Here is a 16,821-nt window from a genome sequence, read left to right as displayed (position 1 = left end):
GAAAGGAATTACATGGTCATTGGACTATGGAATGGGTATAGAGGTTATTTTACAGGGACAGTGAACAAGGAAGAGACGCATAGTTGAAGTTTCAGCCATGGAATAGGTGACCTTTAAAGTAATACAGGTTTTGTCAGATGGATATTATCACTATATAATGCATTTATTAGTAAGTGCTTATGTAAGGTAAGCATGGCTTTGTAAAACAACAACCTTTGAAATGTTGAGAGTATCTGCGGATTCTTATTCTGTGTTTCTTAAAGCCATTAAGTTGGAGGTTTGCCTGGGGTGCTAGATGTGCTGAAGCTATAGGGACTCCAGGCACCTCAAGTAACTGACACTTCACAAAATGTTGCAGATTCCAGACAAGATCCCATTGAAGGATGATTTGACACCTTATTGACAAGGCTTAGTTTTAGTGTTAATTTTTGTTCTCTTTGCAGCAGAGTTTCAAATGTTAATGCACATTTAACAGTTAAACAGTTAAAAACAAAACTTTTGCCATTTTTTGCTAGTACCTTGGATAAAGGTTTGAGCCAAATTATAAGTAGTAATACTTCAACCCCTGGATTACTTTCTGTCTGTTTCCATGAATGTTCTTTCTTTTTGCTTTTTCATGATTTTTTAAGTCTCCAGTTTGTATTACAGTTTGCTTTCCAATTATGTTCCTTTGTCCTACTTTGTTATTTTTATGTAAAGTTTGTAACATAGTGTCTGTTTTGTTTGCGCTGTTTTATTATTTTGAAGTTTTGATTAGATACAGTATTTTATCATCTCAATTTAAATATTGCATCTTTAAAATCAAGTCTTTTAGCTGTATAGGATGTTTGCATAGGTGAAAATGTTCTGACATCCACAAATATGAGAAAGCAGAGCTAATTCTCCTTTTGCTGTTAGCTGTCTAAGTACTGTGGTTGTCATGGTTGTTGTGTGTGTCTGCTTACTTTCTTCATGTGACACATTACTAAACTGTTTTCATGATGGTTTTGTCACATTGATGGCTCAAAGTTATAGGCACAGTATCCACATTATGTTAACGACTGGTTGCTGAGCAAAATTGCAAGTGCATATTCTGTATACAGTACTGTATATAAGCATTTTTTCCATATCTATACTTTTAAGGTGTACTCAAGGAAAGCACTGCAAGCACCACGGATAAATGTTACGAGGTCAAAAATAAACAAAACATGAAAGCCGTCAGGCTAAGCATATATAATATTCTGGTCATGGTGGAAGTAGCTCTGTCTTGTTCCAAGCTGAACGCCTCATTCTGGCAGCTGAAGACTTTATAGGCAGGGAATGGAAGGGGTGCAGTCAGTTACCTTCACTTTGCATCTTCTCTGTACTGTGGATGGAACAAAAGTGGAGAAAGTTAGCATGAGCACACCCTCTCGACTCAGGGTGGAAGCACCTACCTTTGTGTTGTAGCTTCCCAACTCACCAATTACCTAACCTCTAATAATTTGATGGAACCCTTTCAGTCTGGTTTCAGGGCGTGGCACAGCTGTGAAACTACTCTGCTACGGGTAACCAATGATTTGCTTATGGCAGCAGACTCTGGACAAACTAGCATATTAATTCTGTTAGACCTCAGTGCAGCATTTGACACTGTTAGACATGACATCCTACTGTCCAGAATGGAGAACATGCTGGGTATCTCTGGCACTGCCCTCCAGTGGTTCAAGTCCTATCTGACTGATAGGCAAGAGTTTGTTAGTCTTGGCAACAGCAGATCCAACTCCGTGCCAGTCACACAAGGAGTCCCTCAGGTCTCTGTCCTTGGTCCTCTGCTTTTCTGTATTTACATGCTTCCCCTTGGCCATATCATCCGTAGTTATGGATTGGGTTATCATTTTTATGCAGATGATACTCAGCTCTACTTCAATGTTAAAAGTGGAACTTCATCAGAGCTTTCTCAGCTCACAACCTGCCTTAGTGGAATTAAAACCTGGATGGAGCAGAACTCTTTAAAATTAAATTGCAATAAAACTGAACTCCTGCAAATTGGGACTAAAATGCAACTTAATAAAATGAGCTCCTTCCCAGTCCATCTTGGCAGTGATCTCATCAGACCTGCCTCTACTGTAAAAAATCTTGGTGTCATTTTTGATTCCTCCCTCACTTATTCCACCCACATAAATCACATTAAGAAACTTTCTTACTTTCACCTCCGTAACATATCCCGTGTTCGCTCCTTCCTCTCCTTCTCTAATGCTGAGAAACTTGTCCATGCTTTTATCACATCCCGCATCGATTATTGTAATTCCCTACTGGCAGGTGCCCCTTCTAATCTTATATCACAGCTCCAGCTTATTCAAAACTCAGCTGCAAGAGTCCTTACTCGAACCAGCAGCAGCGAGCACATCACACCCATCCTGCTCCGTCTTCACTGGCTCCCTGTGTCCTACAGAATCGAATATAAAATCCTACTAATAACCTACAAAGCTTTAAATAACCTCGCACCAAACTACATCAGTGACCTCCTCCATCATTATGTGCCTGCCCGCCCACTAAGGTCCTCTGATTCTGGTAATCTTGTTGTGCCCCTCACTAATCTGCACTCTATGGGTGACAGGGCCTTCAGCTGTATAGCGCCCAGACTCTGGAATGACCTACCAAAATTAATCAGGTCAGCTGACTCCATGAATTCTTTTAAAAAACAACTCAAAACTCATCTGTTCAGGAAGGCTTTTAGCTCTACTTGACTTTATTACCTTTCTCTCAGTTTACTTCTCTGTCAAGATGCCAACGTAACCTGTATGTGTGTGCGAGACCATCAATTATGTTGTCTGTTTTTTTTTCAGAATTTACTGTCTTAATCTTCTTTATTTATTTATCTGGTTTGTACAATGCTATATACTGTATATTCTGCTGTTCTTTATTATATTCTGTAAGTGCCTTGAGCATGGGAAAGGTGCTATATAAATAAAATGTATTATTATTATTATTACCTTAGATGAGTCCAAAGGGTGTTCCACAGACGCGCATGTGTGACATGGAATTACTTTAACAGCATAACATTTAATTTAATTAACACCGGCAACTTTGTGGTGTAGGAGAAAGATGCACACAACTTAATTACAGGAGTCCGATTGGAAACAGGTCCCTGTTATTTTATTTTTTTCTTCTTTCTCCTCCTTCTTGTCAGTCACACCTCATTTTAATCCTTCAGTTACCTAACTAAACAGTTTTCTCATTGATGTCTGACCTGTTGCCTAATACATAACTAGAAATGTTTGTCCCCATTTTTGGTTGTATTCATTTTTGTTTTAAAGGGTTGCCATTTTATTCAAACAGTGATAGGTTCTTTGGGCTGTATATACAAATATGGTGGAATAAATTTATATTGCATAAACTATAAGTAAAACCTTGGAGCCTAGCCCTTTCTAAACATTATTTTCCTTATCTATTCGGTTGGGTTGTTTGCTTACTTGCTTATGTTCCTTAAACATTCCAAATGATTTCCTCTGCCTTTTTTACTCTTACTCTTTCTATTGTTTGTTGCATTTATACTCTGCCTGTAAGCCTTCATCCATATTATCACCAGGTACCTCTCTCTCTGTGTCTCTCTATCTCTCTGTTTGTATCTACCTTAAGTTGATGTCACATTGTGCGACTTCAACTCATTGAGTGTGTCGGACTTACTGACTGTGACGTGCTGGACCATGTAAATTTACATGACTGAAAATCACTGAGTATGTTACATTTAGCAACTGCAAGCCGACCTTCAAGCACGGTTGTCCTAGTCCATTATTGTTACAGCCAATAACATGCAGTCTGATGGAAACGTTGGTGTACAAACGTAACACGTATAGAGACTTCAGCCGCAGCCTCATGCCTTTTATTTTTTGTTTCCATTTTGTTGTAGTACACATAACACAAGACATCAGAGAGTCAAGTTTCTCATTTTTTGTTTCATTGGTTGTCAGCTCTCATACACACAAGCCTCTATGACTAAAGGCAAAATCAAGCATTTTGTAGAAGTAAGTCGTGGACTAGTCAGAATGAGTCAGTGGACATGTCACATTATGAGAGTGGTTTCACAGGAGCACACCGACAAATGCCTCCAACTCGCTAAATTATGTAAATGAAGGCTAGCACTAAAAATCACTGGAAAAGTCATCAAACATGACATGGCCTTTGAAGGTAATTATTCTTATGACAGGCATACAGCAGCAATTTTCAAAAGCCTATTTGATGTACATTTGAATATAACTCATTTCACAGAACACAGATTCAAAAGGTACTCAAATTACTGGAAATTAAACAACTTGAATATTTATACAGTTCTTAAAATATATTCAAGGCATTCAAATAATTTAACAAGGCACCCTTTAGTTTGTAAATATTTCAGGATTTAAAAAAAAGTTGTTTCTTGAAATGATGAAGTGGCTGTCATTTGTTAGCTGCTTCCTCATAATTCTGTAATTTCAGTCTGCATTTGGTCACTGTCTACCATGCTACATACTGTAAACCTAGTTAAATGGGAGCTCATACTGCATGATAACGGCACTGTAAGCTAGTATCAAGTACAGAGCACCTCAATGAAAGTAAATGAAATAAATTGCTAGATTTTCTTTGATTTGTTTGTACATTAGATGTCAAAGTCTGCTCAGTGAACAAAGACAAAAAAGGCCAAATGACATGTCTGAACATTTCTTTCAGAATACTGTAGAAAGTGGGTCATTGGAAAGTTTCTTATGTAGTGAAGTTTGTGAAATTAGATTTGTAAAAGAAATGTAACAGTATAAAGAAGTATGAAATACCAAAGAAAAGAATTTCCAGATAACATTTTATTATGCTTTACAACACTACCAAACTGATATTTTCATTAGTATGAGTATTTTGAGGATTAAACATTTTCAGCTGCTTCTTAAATGTTGTTTCAAAATCATACAGTCTTAAGGCTTTTGTGTTTTCACCAGAACATTGTTTCCCTGTTGAGTCACAACATCTGTAATTATTTAGCCCTTTGATTCTTTGACTGGCTTGTCATTGTGCCTTTAAAACTGTCTGCCTAAAGTTAAGTTTGCCTCATTAGAAAGCAAATCCAACAAAAGAGACATGGATAGACAATGAAAGCAAGGTTGTGAGTAGTAAATCAACCAGCCATGTAATCTTTCTTTCTTTATCTTAAGAGTATCAAGACTGTGACTCAGACATCATACATTGACATTCAGTCTGAGTGAACATAGCTGTCTGTTTCAGTGCCAGATTTATTACCTTTTATTTCCATTTTTTATGCAGTTATGTGTTTATTTTTTCATTATACATTTAAAAATGTTATTGAATGTGTGCCTGGAGTCTCACCATGTTAAGGCCGTTTTCTCCATCAGATTCATACAAATTATTATTTGTGGTGCAGATAAATAGAACCAGTACTACATTATTAAAAAAATTTAGAGTCCTTAATCAAACTGTGCAGTAAAACAGACTCAGATAATTTTAAGCTCTAGTACTGTAAAAATGTCTTACTGATAAACTTTGAAGGACACACTACTGGTATCAAGTCAGCAAACTATAAATCAGCTCAATCTGTCATTCTCCTGAACAGAGCAAAGGAATATAGGAATGTCTGTATGAACAGCAAGAACAGACATGTCTGAAAGCCTCCAAAATGTATTTATGTCTGTTACAGCTCACCATTTTAATTCAGAAGTCATGTTGCCACTACAGTGTACAATTTTTGCCATGAACTGTTACTTAAATTACTTTTATTTTTTATTGTTTCATGTATTTGTTAGTCTGACGATAGCTCATCAGTCCCTCTACCACATTTCGTTACAGTTCAGCTGCTGATTATTCTAAGTTGGTCTTTTAACTTTCTTGCTCTTTAGTCAACTTAAAGTATGTAAGTATGTCCAGTATATCTTATTTGCTTCAAAATAAACCTCACTATAATATCAAGAAAGACCTACCTGAAATTTAAAATGGGATTAGAACATGAAAAATGTTGTTCTTGTCACTGCCAAAAACATATGTAGGAAAGAAATACAGTAGTGCTTTCCTTTGAAATATATTTAATGTTTAAACTCTATTCTGTTGGTGTTGATACTGCCAAATCTTCATCAATACCCTTAAAATATGTTTTTATTATGTAATCACAGTACTAATACTGTTTGTCTATAGGTGGTTTTTGCTTTGGGCAAATATTTGATTTTTGCTTGATTTAACTCCCATTTAAATAATTATTTTCTAGATCTCATGGAAAATTCCTGTTTCGTAGTATAGTAAAGTACTTCACATTTAACACATTTCTATTATTTTCTGTTACTTTAAAAGTTAGATCCAACAAAAATTTAATGACAACACAAACAAATATTTGAAGCTAATATACATTTTAATTTTTAGTGGATTTGACAATTGAACAAGTGATATTTAAGGTTTGCACTCATTCATCTTTTAAGTATCCTTACTGGAACCAAAACATCAAATTTGACACTGATAACCCCTGTAAGCCATTTCTAATGATACACTGGATGTCATTGGGTATTTTTCTTATTGCTTCACTTATCACATATATTTTGCAATTTTGTGGTAAATGGAAAAAATCTTCACCTTTAAATACACCAAAGCCTAATAAACTTGAATATATGGCCTTCGTTTTACAAAGATGTCTATTATTATATTTTAATTTCTAATCAGCGAAAAGTTTATATACAACTGAAAGCATTCTTAGAGGCTTTATATCATCAAATACGCTCTGAAATCCTTATCACTGGTTTAACCATATTTCATAATTTTGCTTACAGCTATTTTATGCATTGTCTTGGTGAAAGTGTCATAATGTTTTAAAATGAGAAACTTGCTTCTGAAAACTCACTTCTGGTGGGTCAGTAGGTGGATAATATTTAAGATTTATAACCACCTACTTTTCATATAAAGTATATTTACTGGGGATTAAAATATAGTGGATTTTGGATGAAAGTTCAGAAAAGGCATAAGAGGGGATCATAGTGTTTTGCAATTGAGTAGTTAATGATATGATGGACTAGACTGCTCTCGTTGCTTACTTAAAATTTTTCCTACCTGTTTACAGCTGATGCCTTAGCCTAATCCGAACAGATGAAAAATATGGCTGAAAGATAATCTGCAGTGAAAGTTTTGAAATTTACACAGTCATTTTCTTAATCACACTCATTTAACACACTTGATCATCTAAATGCCAAACGATGAAGCACAAAACCATTTATGTTGACAACTGCAATTATCTGTGAATAGTTTGCACTCTTTCAGTCTTCCAGGCCAATGAGTATTGGGAACCTTTAAAGAAGTCACATTAATAAGAAACTATGTTCTGTCTGTAAGAAATAAAAATAACCTTAATCACTTTTCAAAGTTTTCATTTGAACACAAGCATTTGTCCAAAAAGGCCTTTAAGGACATTCTGGTTGCTTTAAGAAAGACAGTGAAAATAGGCTGTTAGAAAGGCCAGAAAGACAGAAACAAGGACAGCATTGACTAATGTTGGGACTTTTTATTTTCCAGTCATAGCATTTAGGCTGACTTGTGTACTGTTTTGCAGTAAATGTGTCATAATTAACAGGTATGGATAAGAGAAGAGATGGAATGGGTATAGTAATTTATTTCTTTGATAGACCCAGTGATTAATATCTGAATCTGTAAATATGTGGTTTAAGTTGTACTGAACAGCCATCTTCCACCAGTTAACTACATGTATTTTATCTTAACTGTGTAATATATTTAATATTAACAAAAAGTCTTTAAACTGCAATTATGCATTGCAAATACTCAGAAAAGCATTACATTAGAAAACATTCACATCTTTCATTATTTTAGCCTCTCTGATAACACTTTGTTCTTTTGCTTGTCTTTCTTTCTCCAGTGGTGCACTTAAATACCAAGCCAATTTGCAGGCTCATCCGCCAGGGTGTCTGAGTCCTAATAAAACTCTTCAAGGTTCAGTGTTGAAATTGGAGTCTTATGTTGACTTGCAAACAGATCTATTCTCAAATGGCTTTTTGAGACAATCATTTTTTCTTCAAGGGAACTTCTCCAATATCTGCAGGGAAGAGCCAATTTTTAAGCCGCATTTCCCAGCTCAGGTCTGTAATATGCATTTATCACATAAAACTAGCATATCTGAATTAATTGGTATTGCTAAATATGTTTGTATTATTCTCTGTAAACTATCAGCTTTTTAAATTGTTTAAATGTATTATGGTTTAAAATTAGCAAAGAACAGAATGCTTAAATCAGTACTTATATTAATATAGAATACAGAAGGGAGAATAAGAACATTTCTCCCTGTGGATTTCATCCCACCATATACAGATAAAGACTAAAATAAGAAAATGGTAGTTTTCATCACTCAGTTTTCACTTATCATACTCATATTTTAATTAATTTCAGTGATCAAGCCACCATGGCTTTAGATCATTTCACCACTGTTTCATCCCTTATACTTAGTCACATAATCATTTAGCATTAACTTAGAGGAAGGAATTAGCTTCAGACTAGTGGGCTGGTTGGCATTTAAACTTTAGCTGCTGTAGGTTGAAACGATATGAGATATGAAATAAAATGAGAGGTTAAATGAAATTCTGTTGACTGGTGTAAAACATGAAATATAATTATTAATATCATGAACAAAGAGAGGTACACAACTCTACCCACAAAACTATTACCTGGAAATTATATTGACTTACATATAATTTAGAGGGTAGGGACTCATGTGTTATTTCCTTGAAGACAGCTGATTTGAACATCTGTGAACTTAACTAAAAAGGAAGTTCTTTCAGAGTTATAATTATCCCACTAGACTCATTCACCTGATGCAGGCTGAAACAGACATAGAATCGCTTGGGTAAATTTAGATTGTAAATGAGAGATATTGGGAACAGTAGTAAGTAAAGGAATGGGGAAGCAGTAAGCTGTGGGGAAAAATCCAGAATTAATTTGAAGAAAGAGGAAGTAGTTAATAAATAATAGAATAAACTGTATGGGAACAACAAAATTAAACATGGAGACTAGAAAATATTGCATCCTTTTAAACTATAAGTGAGATCTGAAAATTGGTCTGGCTAAAAGGAGTGACACAAAGCTGCATCACGATCATACTGACTGGGAATGAAACCATAGATAAAATTATTGGACAAAAGGTGGAAATTACTGATCAGAATCAAAAAAATGGAGAGTTTCAACATGTTTGAACTAAAAAAAACTGGGCCTCTGATATTCAAATAAATGTAAGCAATAGTTTGAAATGGCTAACCAAACTAAGCTTACAACATTCATCATTGTGCGTTTTTAAGAATGCACTTTTCAAAAATTCAACATTGTGCACATGAGATTCACAAAACATGTTGCAGTGATTGGATTTCTAGAAACTGCTTAACGTACTGTATGACTATACATATTCTTAGAAAGGCTTGTAAACAGTCGCAACATTAATTCTTGTAGAAATAACAGCAGTTCTCCATTGATGACTTTCCTTTATGTAATTTATATATCTGTAGTCATTCTTACAAAAATATCTGCAGAGATAATTAATGAAAGTGAAAAATGGTTAATTATTCTTAACATTCTTAAATTTGTCTTGTGTATCAAGTAAAGTGGGTGAACCATTTTTAATGATTTAAGATACATATAGTGATACAAATGTTTAATGAGAATCTTCAAACAAACATTGTGTAAGGTTTATCTTGGATATATTTCGATATATTTCTTGTCCAGGCTTGAATTCTGCCTAGAACTTTATGCTAATGAAATAGGCTTCAGTTCCCTCAACTTTGCAATTGGATCCAGCTGATTAAGAAAATGTATAGGTGAATATTAGAATATATTCTATAAGAATATGGATGAACATCCATGTGTAAGAAAGGTGTAAATGACAGGGATTTTTTTAAATTTCAAAATAGACTTTTAATGAAATTGTAGTTTATGGGGAAGCCTTCATTCTACATAAAATTAACATTTTCTGTCTAATATACTTTAGACATGGCTGTGGGTATCTGGTCCTCTTTGCCTGTACTGTGTAGAAAGACTATACAGATGTATCAGAAGCAACACACCTGTTACTATATTGTCTGTCATCTGCCATTACTGTGATGTTATTGAAGTACAAATGTTGAAAAAAAAGTTCAAAGCACGCCCGGGTCAGGTGAGAATACGTTTGTGTACTTTTTTATGTATTTATTTTAAGTTTATTTTTAATATTTATTTTCAGAGGAACATTCTCAGAAATAATCTATTGTACAATTAATTGCAGTTATGTTTTAGGTGACGAGTTTAATGTTAGCAAAAGCACAAAATGTAGGATTACAGAGCCATCATGTTTTAGTTTCCTTTTTAATAATATAAGCAAAACAAAATCATGCTTGTGCAAGCCAGTATGGAATTAGAATTGGTAAGAAACACATTATTATTCCAGTAACATTCTTTTATCTGTCCTTAAGCAATGTATTACTATGAATATAATTTAAAATCATTGACTACGAAATGTGATCAAAAAATACAGTGAATGTTTAAATAAAAAAAATTATTACAGTAAAAGACACATTGCCATTAATCCCTCTCAAAATATTCCGCCTCGCTTTGAACACACTTATCCCATCATTCTTGAAACTTTCTGAAGCAGTTCTGGAAGTCCTCTTTCGTGACTGTCTTTAGTTGCACTGTCATGGCTGCCTTGATGTCCTGAATCGATTGAAAACGTTTACCTTTCCTGATGATTTTGACTTGGGGGAAGAGCCAGAAGTCGGACGGTCCCAGATCCGGTGTGTAAGGTGGATGAGGACACACCGTAATGTTTTTATTTGACAGAAATGATCATACCAGAAGTGATGTGTGACATGGAGCATTGTCATGATGGAGAATTAAACCGTTTCTCCATTTCTCAGGTTGTTTTCTATGCAGATTGCTTCTTAAAAGGTCAAAAAACACAATCATCATCACCTTGATGTTGGACTTTGACACACTTTTTTTACACAAGGATAACTGGGTGGTTTTCATTGAGAACTCTGAACTCTGGTCTCAGGAGCATAACCATAGACCCAACTTTCATCTCCTGTGATGATAGTTCTTAAAATGCTGGAATCTGAAGCAGCACAATTGTGCAACTCCAATGAAATTAACAAGCACTGTTGCTTTTGTTCAACCATCAAACGTGGAACAAATTTCGTACTCACTCACCTCATGTTCAAATCTGTTGTTAAAATGGTTTGAACGGACCCATTATGAGATGTTCAGATCCTCAGAAATGTCCCTAATAGGCGATTGCCTTTTTGATCATAATTTGCCTTACTCTTTCAACATTCTCTTGGGTTTTTGATGTTGAATGTCCCGTTATCTCCTTGTCTTGAACTGATTCACAACCATTATTAAATTGCTCAATCCACTTGTAAACCATCTTTATGGGCACTGCAGCATCACCATAAACTAATTTTATTGTTTTGTGTGTTTCTTTAGCACTTTTTTGCAGTTTGTAACAAAATTTCATGTTAATGCGCTGTTTGCGATCCATGATTTGCGGAACGCTTTAAAACACACCTTCACTCAACCGTAGCTCACAACTAACTGACTGCACCGACACAAGTTCAAACTCATTGTTACTAAGGGTCGACACGCTGCTTCCCGTATTGGAGATCCCTGCCTTTCTGCTGGTTGGCACTCGGCAGTAGCATTCACCGTATTTTTTGATCATACCTTGTGTTTTCAAATGTAAAGCCCTAGGAGGTTAAAGTACTAATTTAATATGTGTTCTGCTATTTTAATTAAATGTGAAGATGTTTTAGTTATTTATTATTCTGTTTTTTTTTTAGTATATTGTTTTATATTGTCCAAGCATATCTGCAGTTGAGAACCACCCTTTCACACTTACTTTGGTAAGAAATGTTTCTTGAATTTGCACAACATTTTTTCAGACATTTAAAATGGATCAGTCATTTTGTCATTGTTTTGTACAGTTCATTGAAATTTGTAAATCCATCATTTTTGTTTCATATTAGTAGCAAGGTCCAGAGTCTGTATTTTATTCAAAACTGAGTAAGACAGCAAATAAATGAGAGAGCAGTTGTGTTTTTTTTTTTAACTTTTCTCTCTGCCAGTTCTAGATCTGGAGCAGACATTTTCATCACATCTAATCATTTCAGACATCCCGCTGCTAGGTTTTTCATTATATTCTTTCTCTCTGTCTACAAATGAAATTCCTTTATGTTTTCTAGAATTACCTCCCACTTTAGACAATATGTTGTCAGAGAAGCCAACAAATGGTAATAGCAGATTACTTATTTTATTTCCTGAATGACTCATTGTTTAAATTTTATTTTTTATTTTAGCATTTAATTTTGAAGATAAATACAACTCATGCCACTTACATTGCTTACAAGAAATTTTGAGATCGACGACTTTTTGTGTAAAGTCTTTTTCCTCAATGGGGAAACAAAAGATGTGTACCCTCTAAGTCATCTTGGAGGCAAGCATATAGGTAGAGGAGAGTCCAGGTGGAACAGAAAGGATATGAAGTGGTGTCCATGTGTGGCTTTCCTAATGCTTTTTCAGTGTGTTTGCAAACAATCTATTCCATGGACTTTGTGTTAGTCACCTTATTATGACAGTTCAGTTTGAATCACAAAATAGACTACCTATTAGTTTTATCTACAAACAGAGCTTATACCTTGAAATAAAAACACATTATAAGTTATATTTATTTTCTAGATCTTCCTGAAAGTATAAATGACAAATTCTGCTGTTTAATGAAGCTAGTTTTAAACAAAACAGCTCAGTATATTGTTCTACTTTCTCTTAGTTTCTGCAGGTTGGCATTCTTGAATAATTTCCACAAAACTTAATATTATGTCATTTTTGATCAATAACTTTCTGATACTTTAAACACTAAGGGAAGCCATCCTACATTTATAATCTTTTTGTTAAAGTTGTTTAAGACCGAGTTTATAGAGGTGTTAGCAATTCTTTGACCTTCTGTGTATGTGGTTCCAGTAAACTCAGACAAACTGCACCCTACCAATTTGAACAGAAGAAGTTTCAGAATGAAAGAAGATCATTTAATCTGTCAAACTGAATGTTACTTTAGATAATGGCCATATTCTCCCAATATATCATTTGTTTACTTTTAAGTCTTTTAAATGTTACGCTTTAATTATATGACTCAGTTGAATTCAGATTCTCACAAACCTTGTTATGAGAAGTGCTTAATAACTTTTGTCTTAAATGCATTTTCCCTAGGTAGCAGATATGGCATCCTTTACCAAGCCAAGTTGAGGATGGTATTTGAAGGTCAATAGAAACTGATTATGAAGTAGAATAGAAGTGAGAGTGTAATTTAACATGTTGCACTAAGTGCTGGAGTTATAAAAAACAATGCTGCTAAAACCTTTCAGGTTTTGTAGAACTATAACAATCAATATAAGTAATATTCTTTGTATCTTTCATATAAGTATCACATAAGTGCCCTAAATTACTGTACATCTGTGTTGCCTATTTTAATTATCCTGTTCTAACTGCAAAGAACAGTGTGGACGCTAGGGTGCTGTTGCCCAGTGAAACCCAACAGACAGATGTCCAAGACACATGTATAAAAGCACTAAGAAGAATTTTTAATATTTTCTTCAATAAAGTGCACAAAGCACCACACGCTCCACAATTCTCCAATAATAATAATTAATAATAATTCAACAATAACAATCCTCCACTCCCAGCAGCTTCGTCACCCAACCTCTCAACTCTAGCTCTGCTTGCTGGGTCTCCAACAGTCCTTTATATATTCCATGACCAGGAAATGTTTCTCCTCTTCTTCCGGGTCAAATGCCACATCATCCTCCTCAAGCATCCCAGAAGTACTGTGGGCTTCCATCCTCATGACTCCGAAGTACTTCCGGGTTGTAAGAAAAGTAGGAGTCCCCAGGTCCTTTATTAGCTCTCCCCGGCAGCACCCACAGCACCCAACAAGGCTGAGAAAATGGACTCCATGTCCCATGATGCCCTGCGGGAATCCGGGGTACATTTACAGTCCAGGGGAGCTGCCACCTAGCGTCCTGGGGGAGGCAGTGTCCTGGAAAGGCTGCCCTTCTCCATTCTTCCCATCCTTGGACGTCCCGGCCGGATTAAGCTGCCGGCCGTCTCTCACAACAGCAAAAGAATTTATTTTGAAAAGGGATTGGTATATGATTTGTAACAAAAGCAATAAGAATGTAAATCTTAACTGAAATGTCAAAGAAAAAACAAATAATCAAGGCTTAATACGTGTGGCAAAAATCATTGTCAAATGAAAAGGACAGAAATTCAAAAACCAATAAATGCACATGTAACATAAGCAAAAAAAAAATTAATCCTACATTGTCATTAAAAAATCAGAGCAGAAATATTTCAACACAACAAAGAAATTAAAATTTAAAGGTTTGGTTTGAATCTAGTCAAGTACAACCAGGAAATGCACAATTTGCCTTATACTCCTGCCACTTCCTAGCAATGACAAAGGAATTGCTCAAAAATACTCCTCAAAATGGCGTTGCAGGAGAATCATATTTATTTTCAATATATTTAAAAATGTATCAAACGCCAAAATATATGTGACTGAATTTCTTGAGGTCAAGGAGAATTTATCAAAAATCAGAAACAGGAGCCTGATCATGACAGCCTGCTACATATTTTAATCATCGTCTCCATATACTGCCTTTCAACTGATTTGTTTAGCATCATTATGTTAAATATTTGTATCGTTTATCATGTATAATTTTGTTTTTTATAGGAGATGATGTTATTTGAAAGTTTATGAGTGATGTGCTTTTCAGTTTAGCCAATAAGCTAACAGAAATGTGTAAATGCAGGATATTTTACCGTGTTTTAGTACACTTAAACGCAAAGTTTTAAACCATAAGTTATTTTTTAATTTATTTATTAATATGTTCCTTTCTTTTAGTCTTATAATTTTTATTTAATAACATTAAATAATAAGTAGTTATTTAGTTGTGTTTTTTTTTTTTCATGTTTATTTATGCATTTATTTTGATTTTATTGTTATTTTATCACCCCCTGGCCCCATTGTTCATTTCATCTTTAGTCCTGTTCTTTGACTGCCTTATTCAGAGTGTTCATGATGATTACTACTCATTGCTGTTCACAGCAACGTATTAGTCACTGTCATTGAGGGAAAATTGTGTGGTTCTTATGTGCTGTGATCTTCGGCACATCAGAAGAATGTGACTGAGGTGTTTGAACTTTACCTCAATTGGCAAGGAAAGAGTGGGATGGGGGAAGGAGGGAGCGCAAGCTTTATATGTCTTATTCTTTGGCCACATTGTTGTTATGCTTGCTAATGGGAAATGCAAAACCTAGCTGAGAATAAATATTGTATTTTTTTATATTTAATTTACTAAGCTGAAACTTTAAAGATCTCAATTATGAACTCTAAATTAAAGAAAATTTTTTCACCTAATATTTCCCTGTGCTCAGATTTATTATTTTTGCAGGATACCCATATAAATAGTAGGATAAGAAATAAATAGTAGGATAAAGAATCCCATTTGTAGCTACTGTAGAAGACCTGGAAGGGTGCTACTGTATATGATGGAGGGTCTAAACAAAATCAAAGTAATTCTGGTTAAATTTGAATGCAGTGAATTATGATGAAAGACATTTCATAAATAAACTGTTTGCATTAATTCCAAATATTATTATTCATAAGGATATAATGGCACGAAAGGTAAAACTGCTCGAATAATTTCACATTTTGCTAAGGATTCTATCCTGTCAGACATATGGGGATTTCTCTACCAATGTCTAAAAGCGGTATTCTTTTATGTCAACCAGATGTTGTGGCTATCCATGAATTAAATATTTTTTTTGATAGCAATCTTTTGCCATTCCTTAAGTCTTATTAAATGATGCAATTGTTATCTTGCATCATGCTCATCTTATTGTAGATCCTAACTAACTGTGCTTTACTAATACAACTCACCATTGGAAATTGCACCCATTATTATGAGTGTTTGAAAACTTTATTAAGTTCATTTCTACACAAAATTATATTTTCAAGGAGAACAACACATCTCCAGAAATATTTGGGAGCACTTTAGGAAAAACTCAAATTATATGTGAGAAGACAAATTTCAAATATCTTAATACATAATTCGCCTGTCACCTCACTCACTCACTCACTCACGTCCGTCCGAAGCCGAATGCGCAGTCGCCTTCTGCGCATGTCCGAAGCTGAATGGGCAGTCGCCTTCTGCGCAGCTGCCCGAAAAACCTTACGAGACCGACATCCAAGCCCAACAAAGCGGCAGGCAACGGATTTACGGCTGCAAAATTTCAAAGAGAAAGGCGACTTCGATTAAAACTCTACTCGACTACAGCTCGAGGCCTAATTACGCATTCTGATTCAATTACGCATTCATTCAATACACCTATATCAGGTTTGTGGTGCTTATACTTATTACTATTCCATATTGTACTGGAACATTCATCATTCAATATTATACTATAGGCCTGGAAAATTCATCAACTAACAGTACAAGCCTGTACAGTAATGAGTAAAGTGGACTACAATCATTACAAAACAACTTCTTCGTTACTTATCATTTATTCTTCATACACTGCTGACACAAACTCATGTCCGTTTCATCTTACGTTGTCGAAACAGGCTCTTTGTCTAGTTTAATATAAAACTGTATTTCAAACTAAAACAACATCAGAACTAATACCTAGCTGTTTCTAAGACTGACCAAGAATAGCTAAAGTCACCTAATGATATTCTTTCCCAAAAAAAATTGTTTTACAAACAGAATTCTAGTAATTAATATTTTATTTATGTCAATCATATTATGAACAAAGAGAAAAGAC

At 34.8% G+C, this 16,821-nt stretch overlaps 1 protein-coding gene across 2 annotated transcripts in view; it reads left to right on the top strand.

Moving 5' to 3' along the window:
* LOC114650646 (NADPH oxidase 4) overlaps positions 1-16,821 on the top strand; it is an 85,004-nt gene that overhangs the window by 33,575 nt on the left and 34,608 nt on the right. For both annotated transcript variants that reach the window (XM_028800417.2, XM_028800418.2), the window contains exons 9-11: positions 7,847-8,066; positions 9,959-10,123; positions 11,784-11,846. In XM_028800417.2, the coding sequence (XP_028656250.1) occupies positions 7,847-8,066; positions 9,959-10,123; positions 11,784-11,846 (448 nt within the window). The remainder of the gene's footprint in view (positions 1-7,846; positions 8,067-9,958; positions 10,124-11,783; positions 11,847-16,821) is intronic.

The sequence above is a fragment of the Erpetoichthys calabaricus genome, chromosome 4 (genome assembly GCF_900747795.2).
Source record: "Erpetoichthys calabaricus chromosome 4, fErpCal1.3, whole genome shotgun sequence".
Taxonomy (NCBI): domain Eukaryota; kingdom Metazoa; phylum Chordata; class Cladistia; order Polypteriformes; family Polypteridae; genus Erpetoichthys; species Erpetoichthys calabaricus.
Note: the sequence above shows the minus strand (reverse complement) of the source record. Positions and strands in the feature narration are given on the sequence as shown.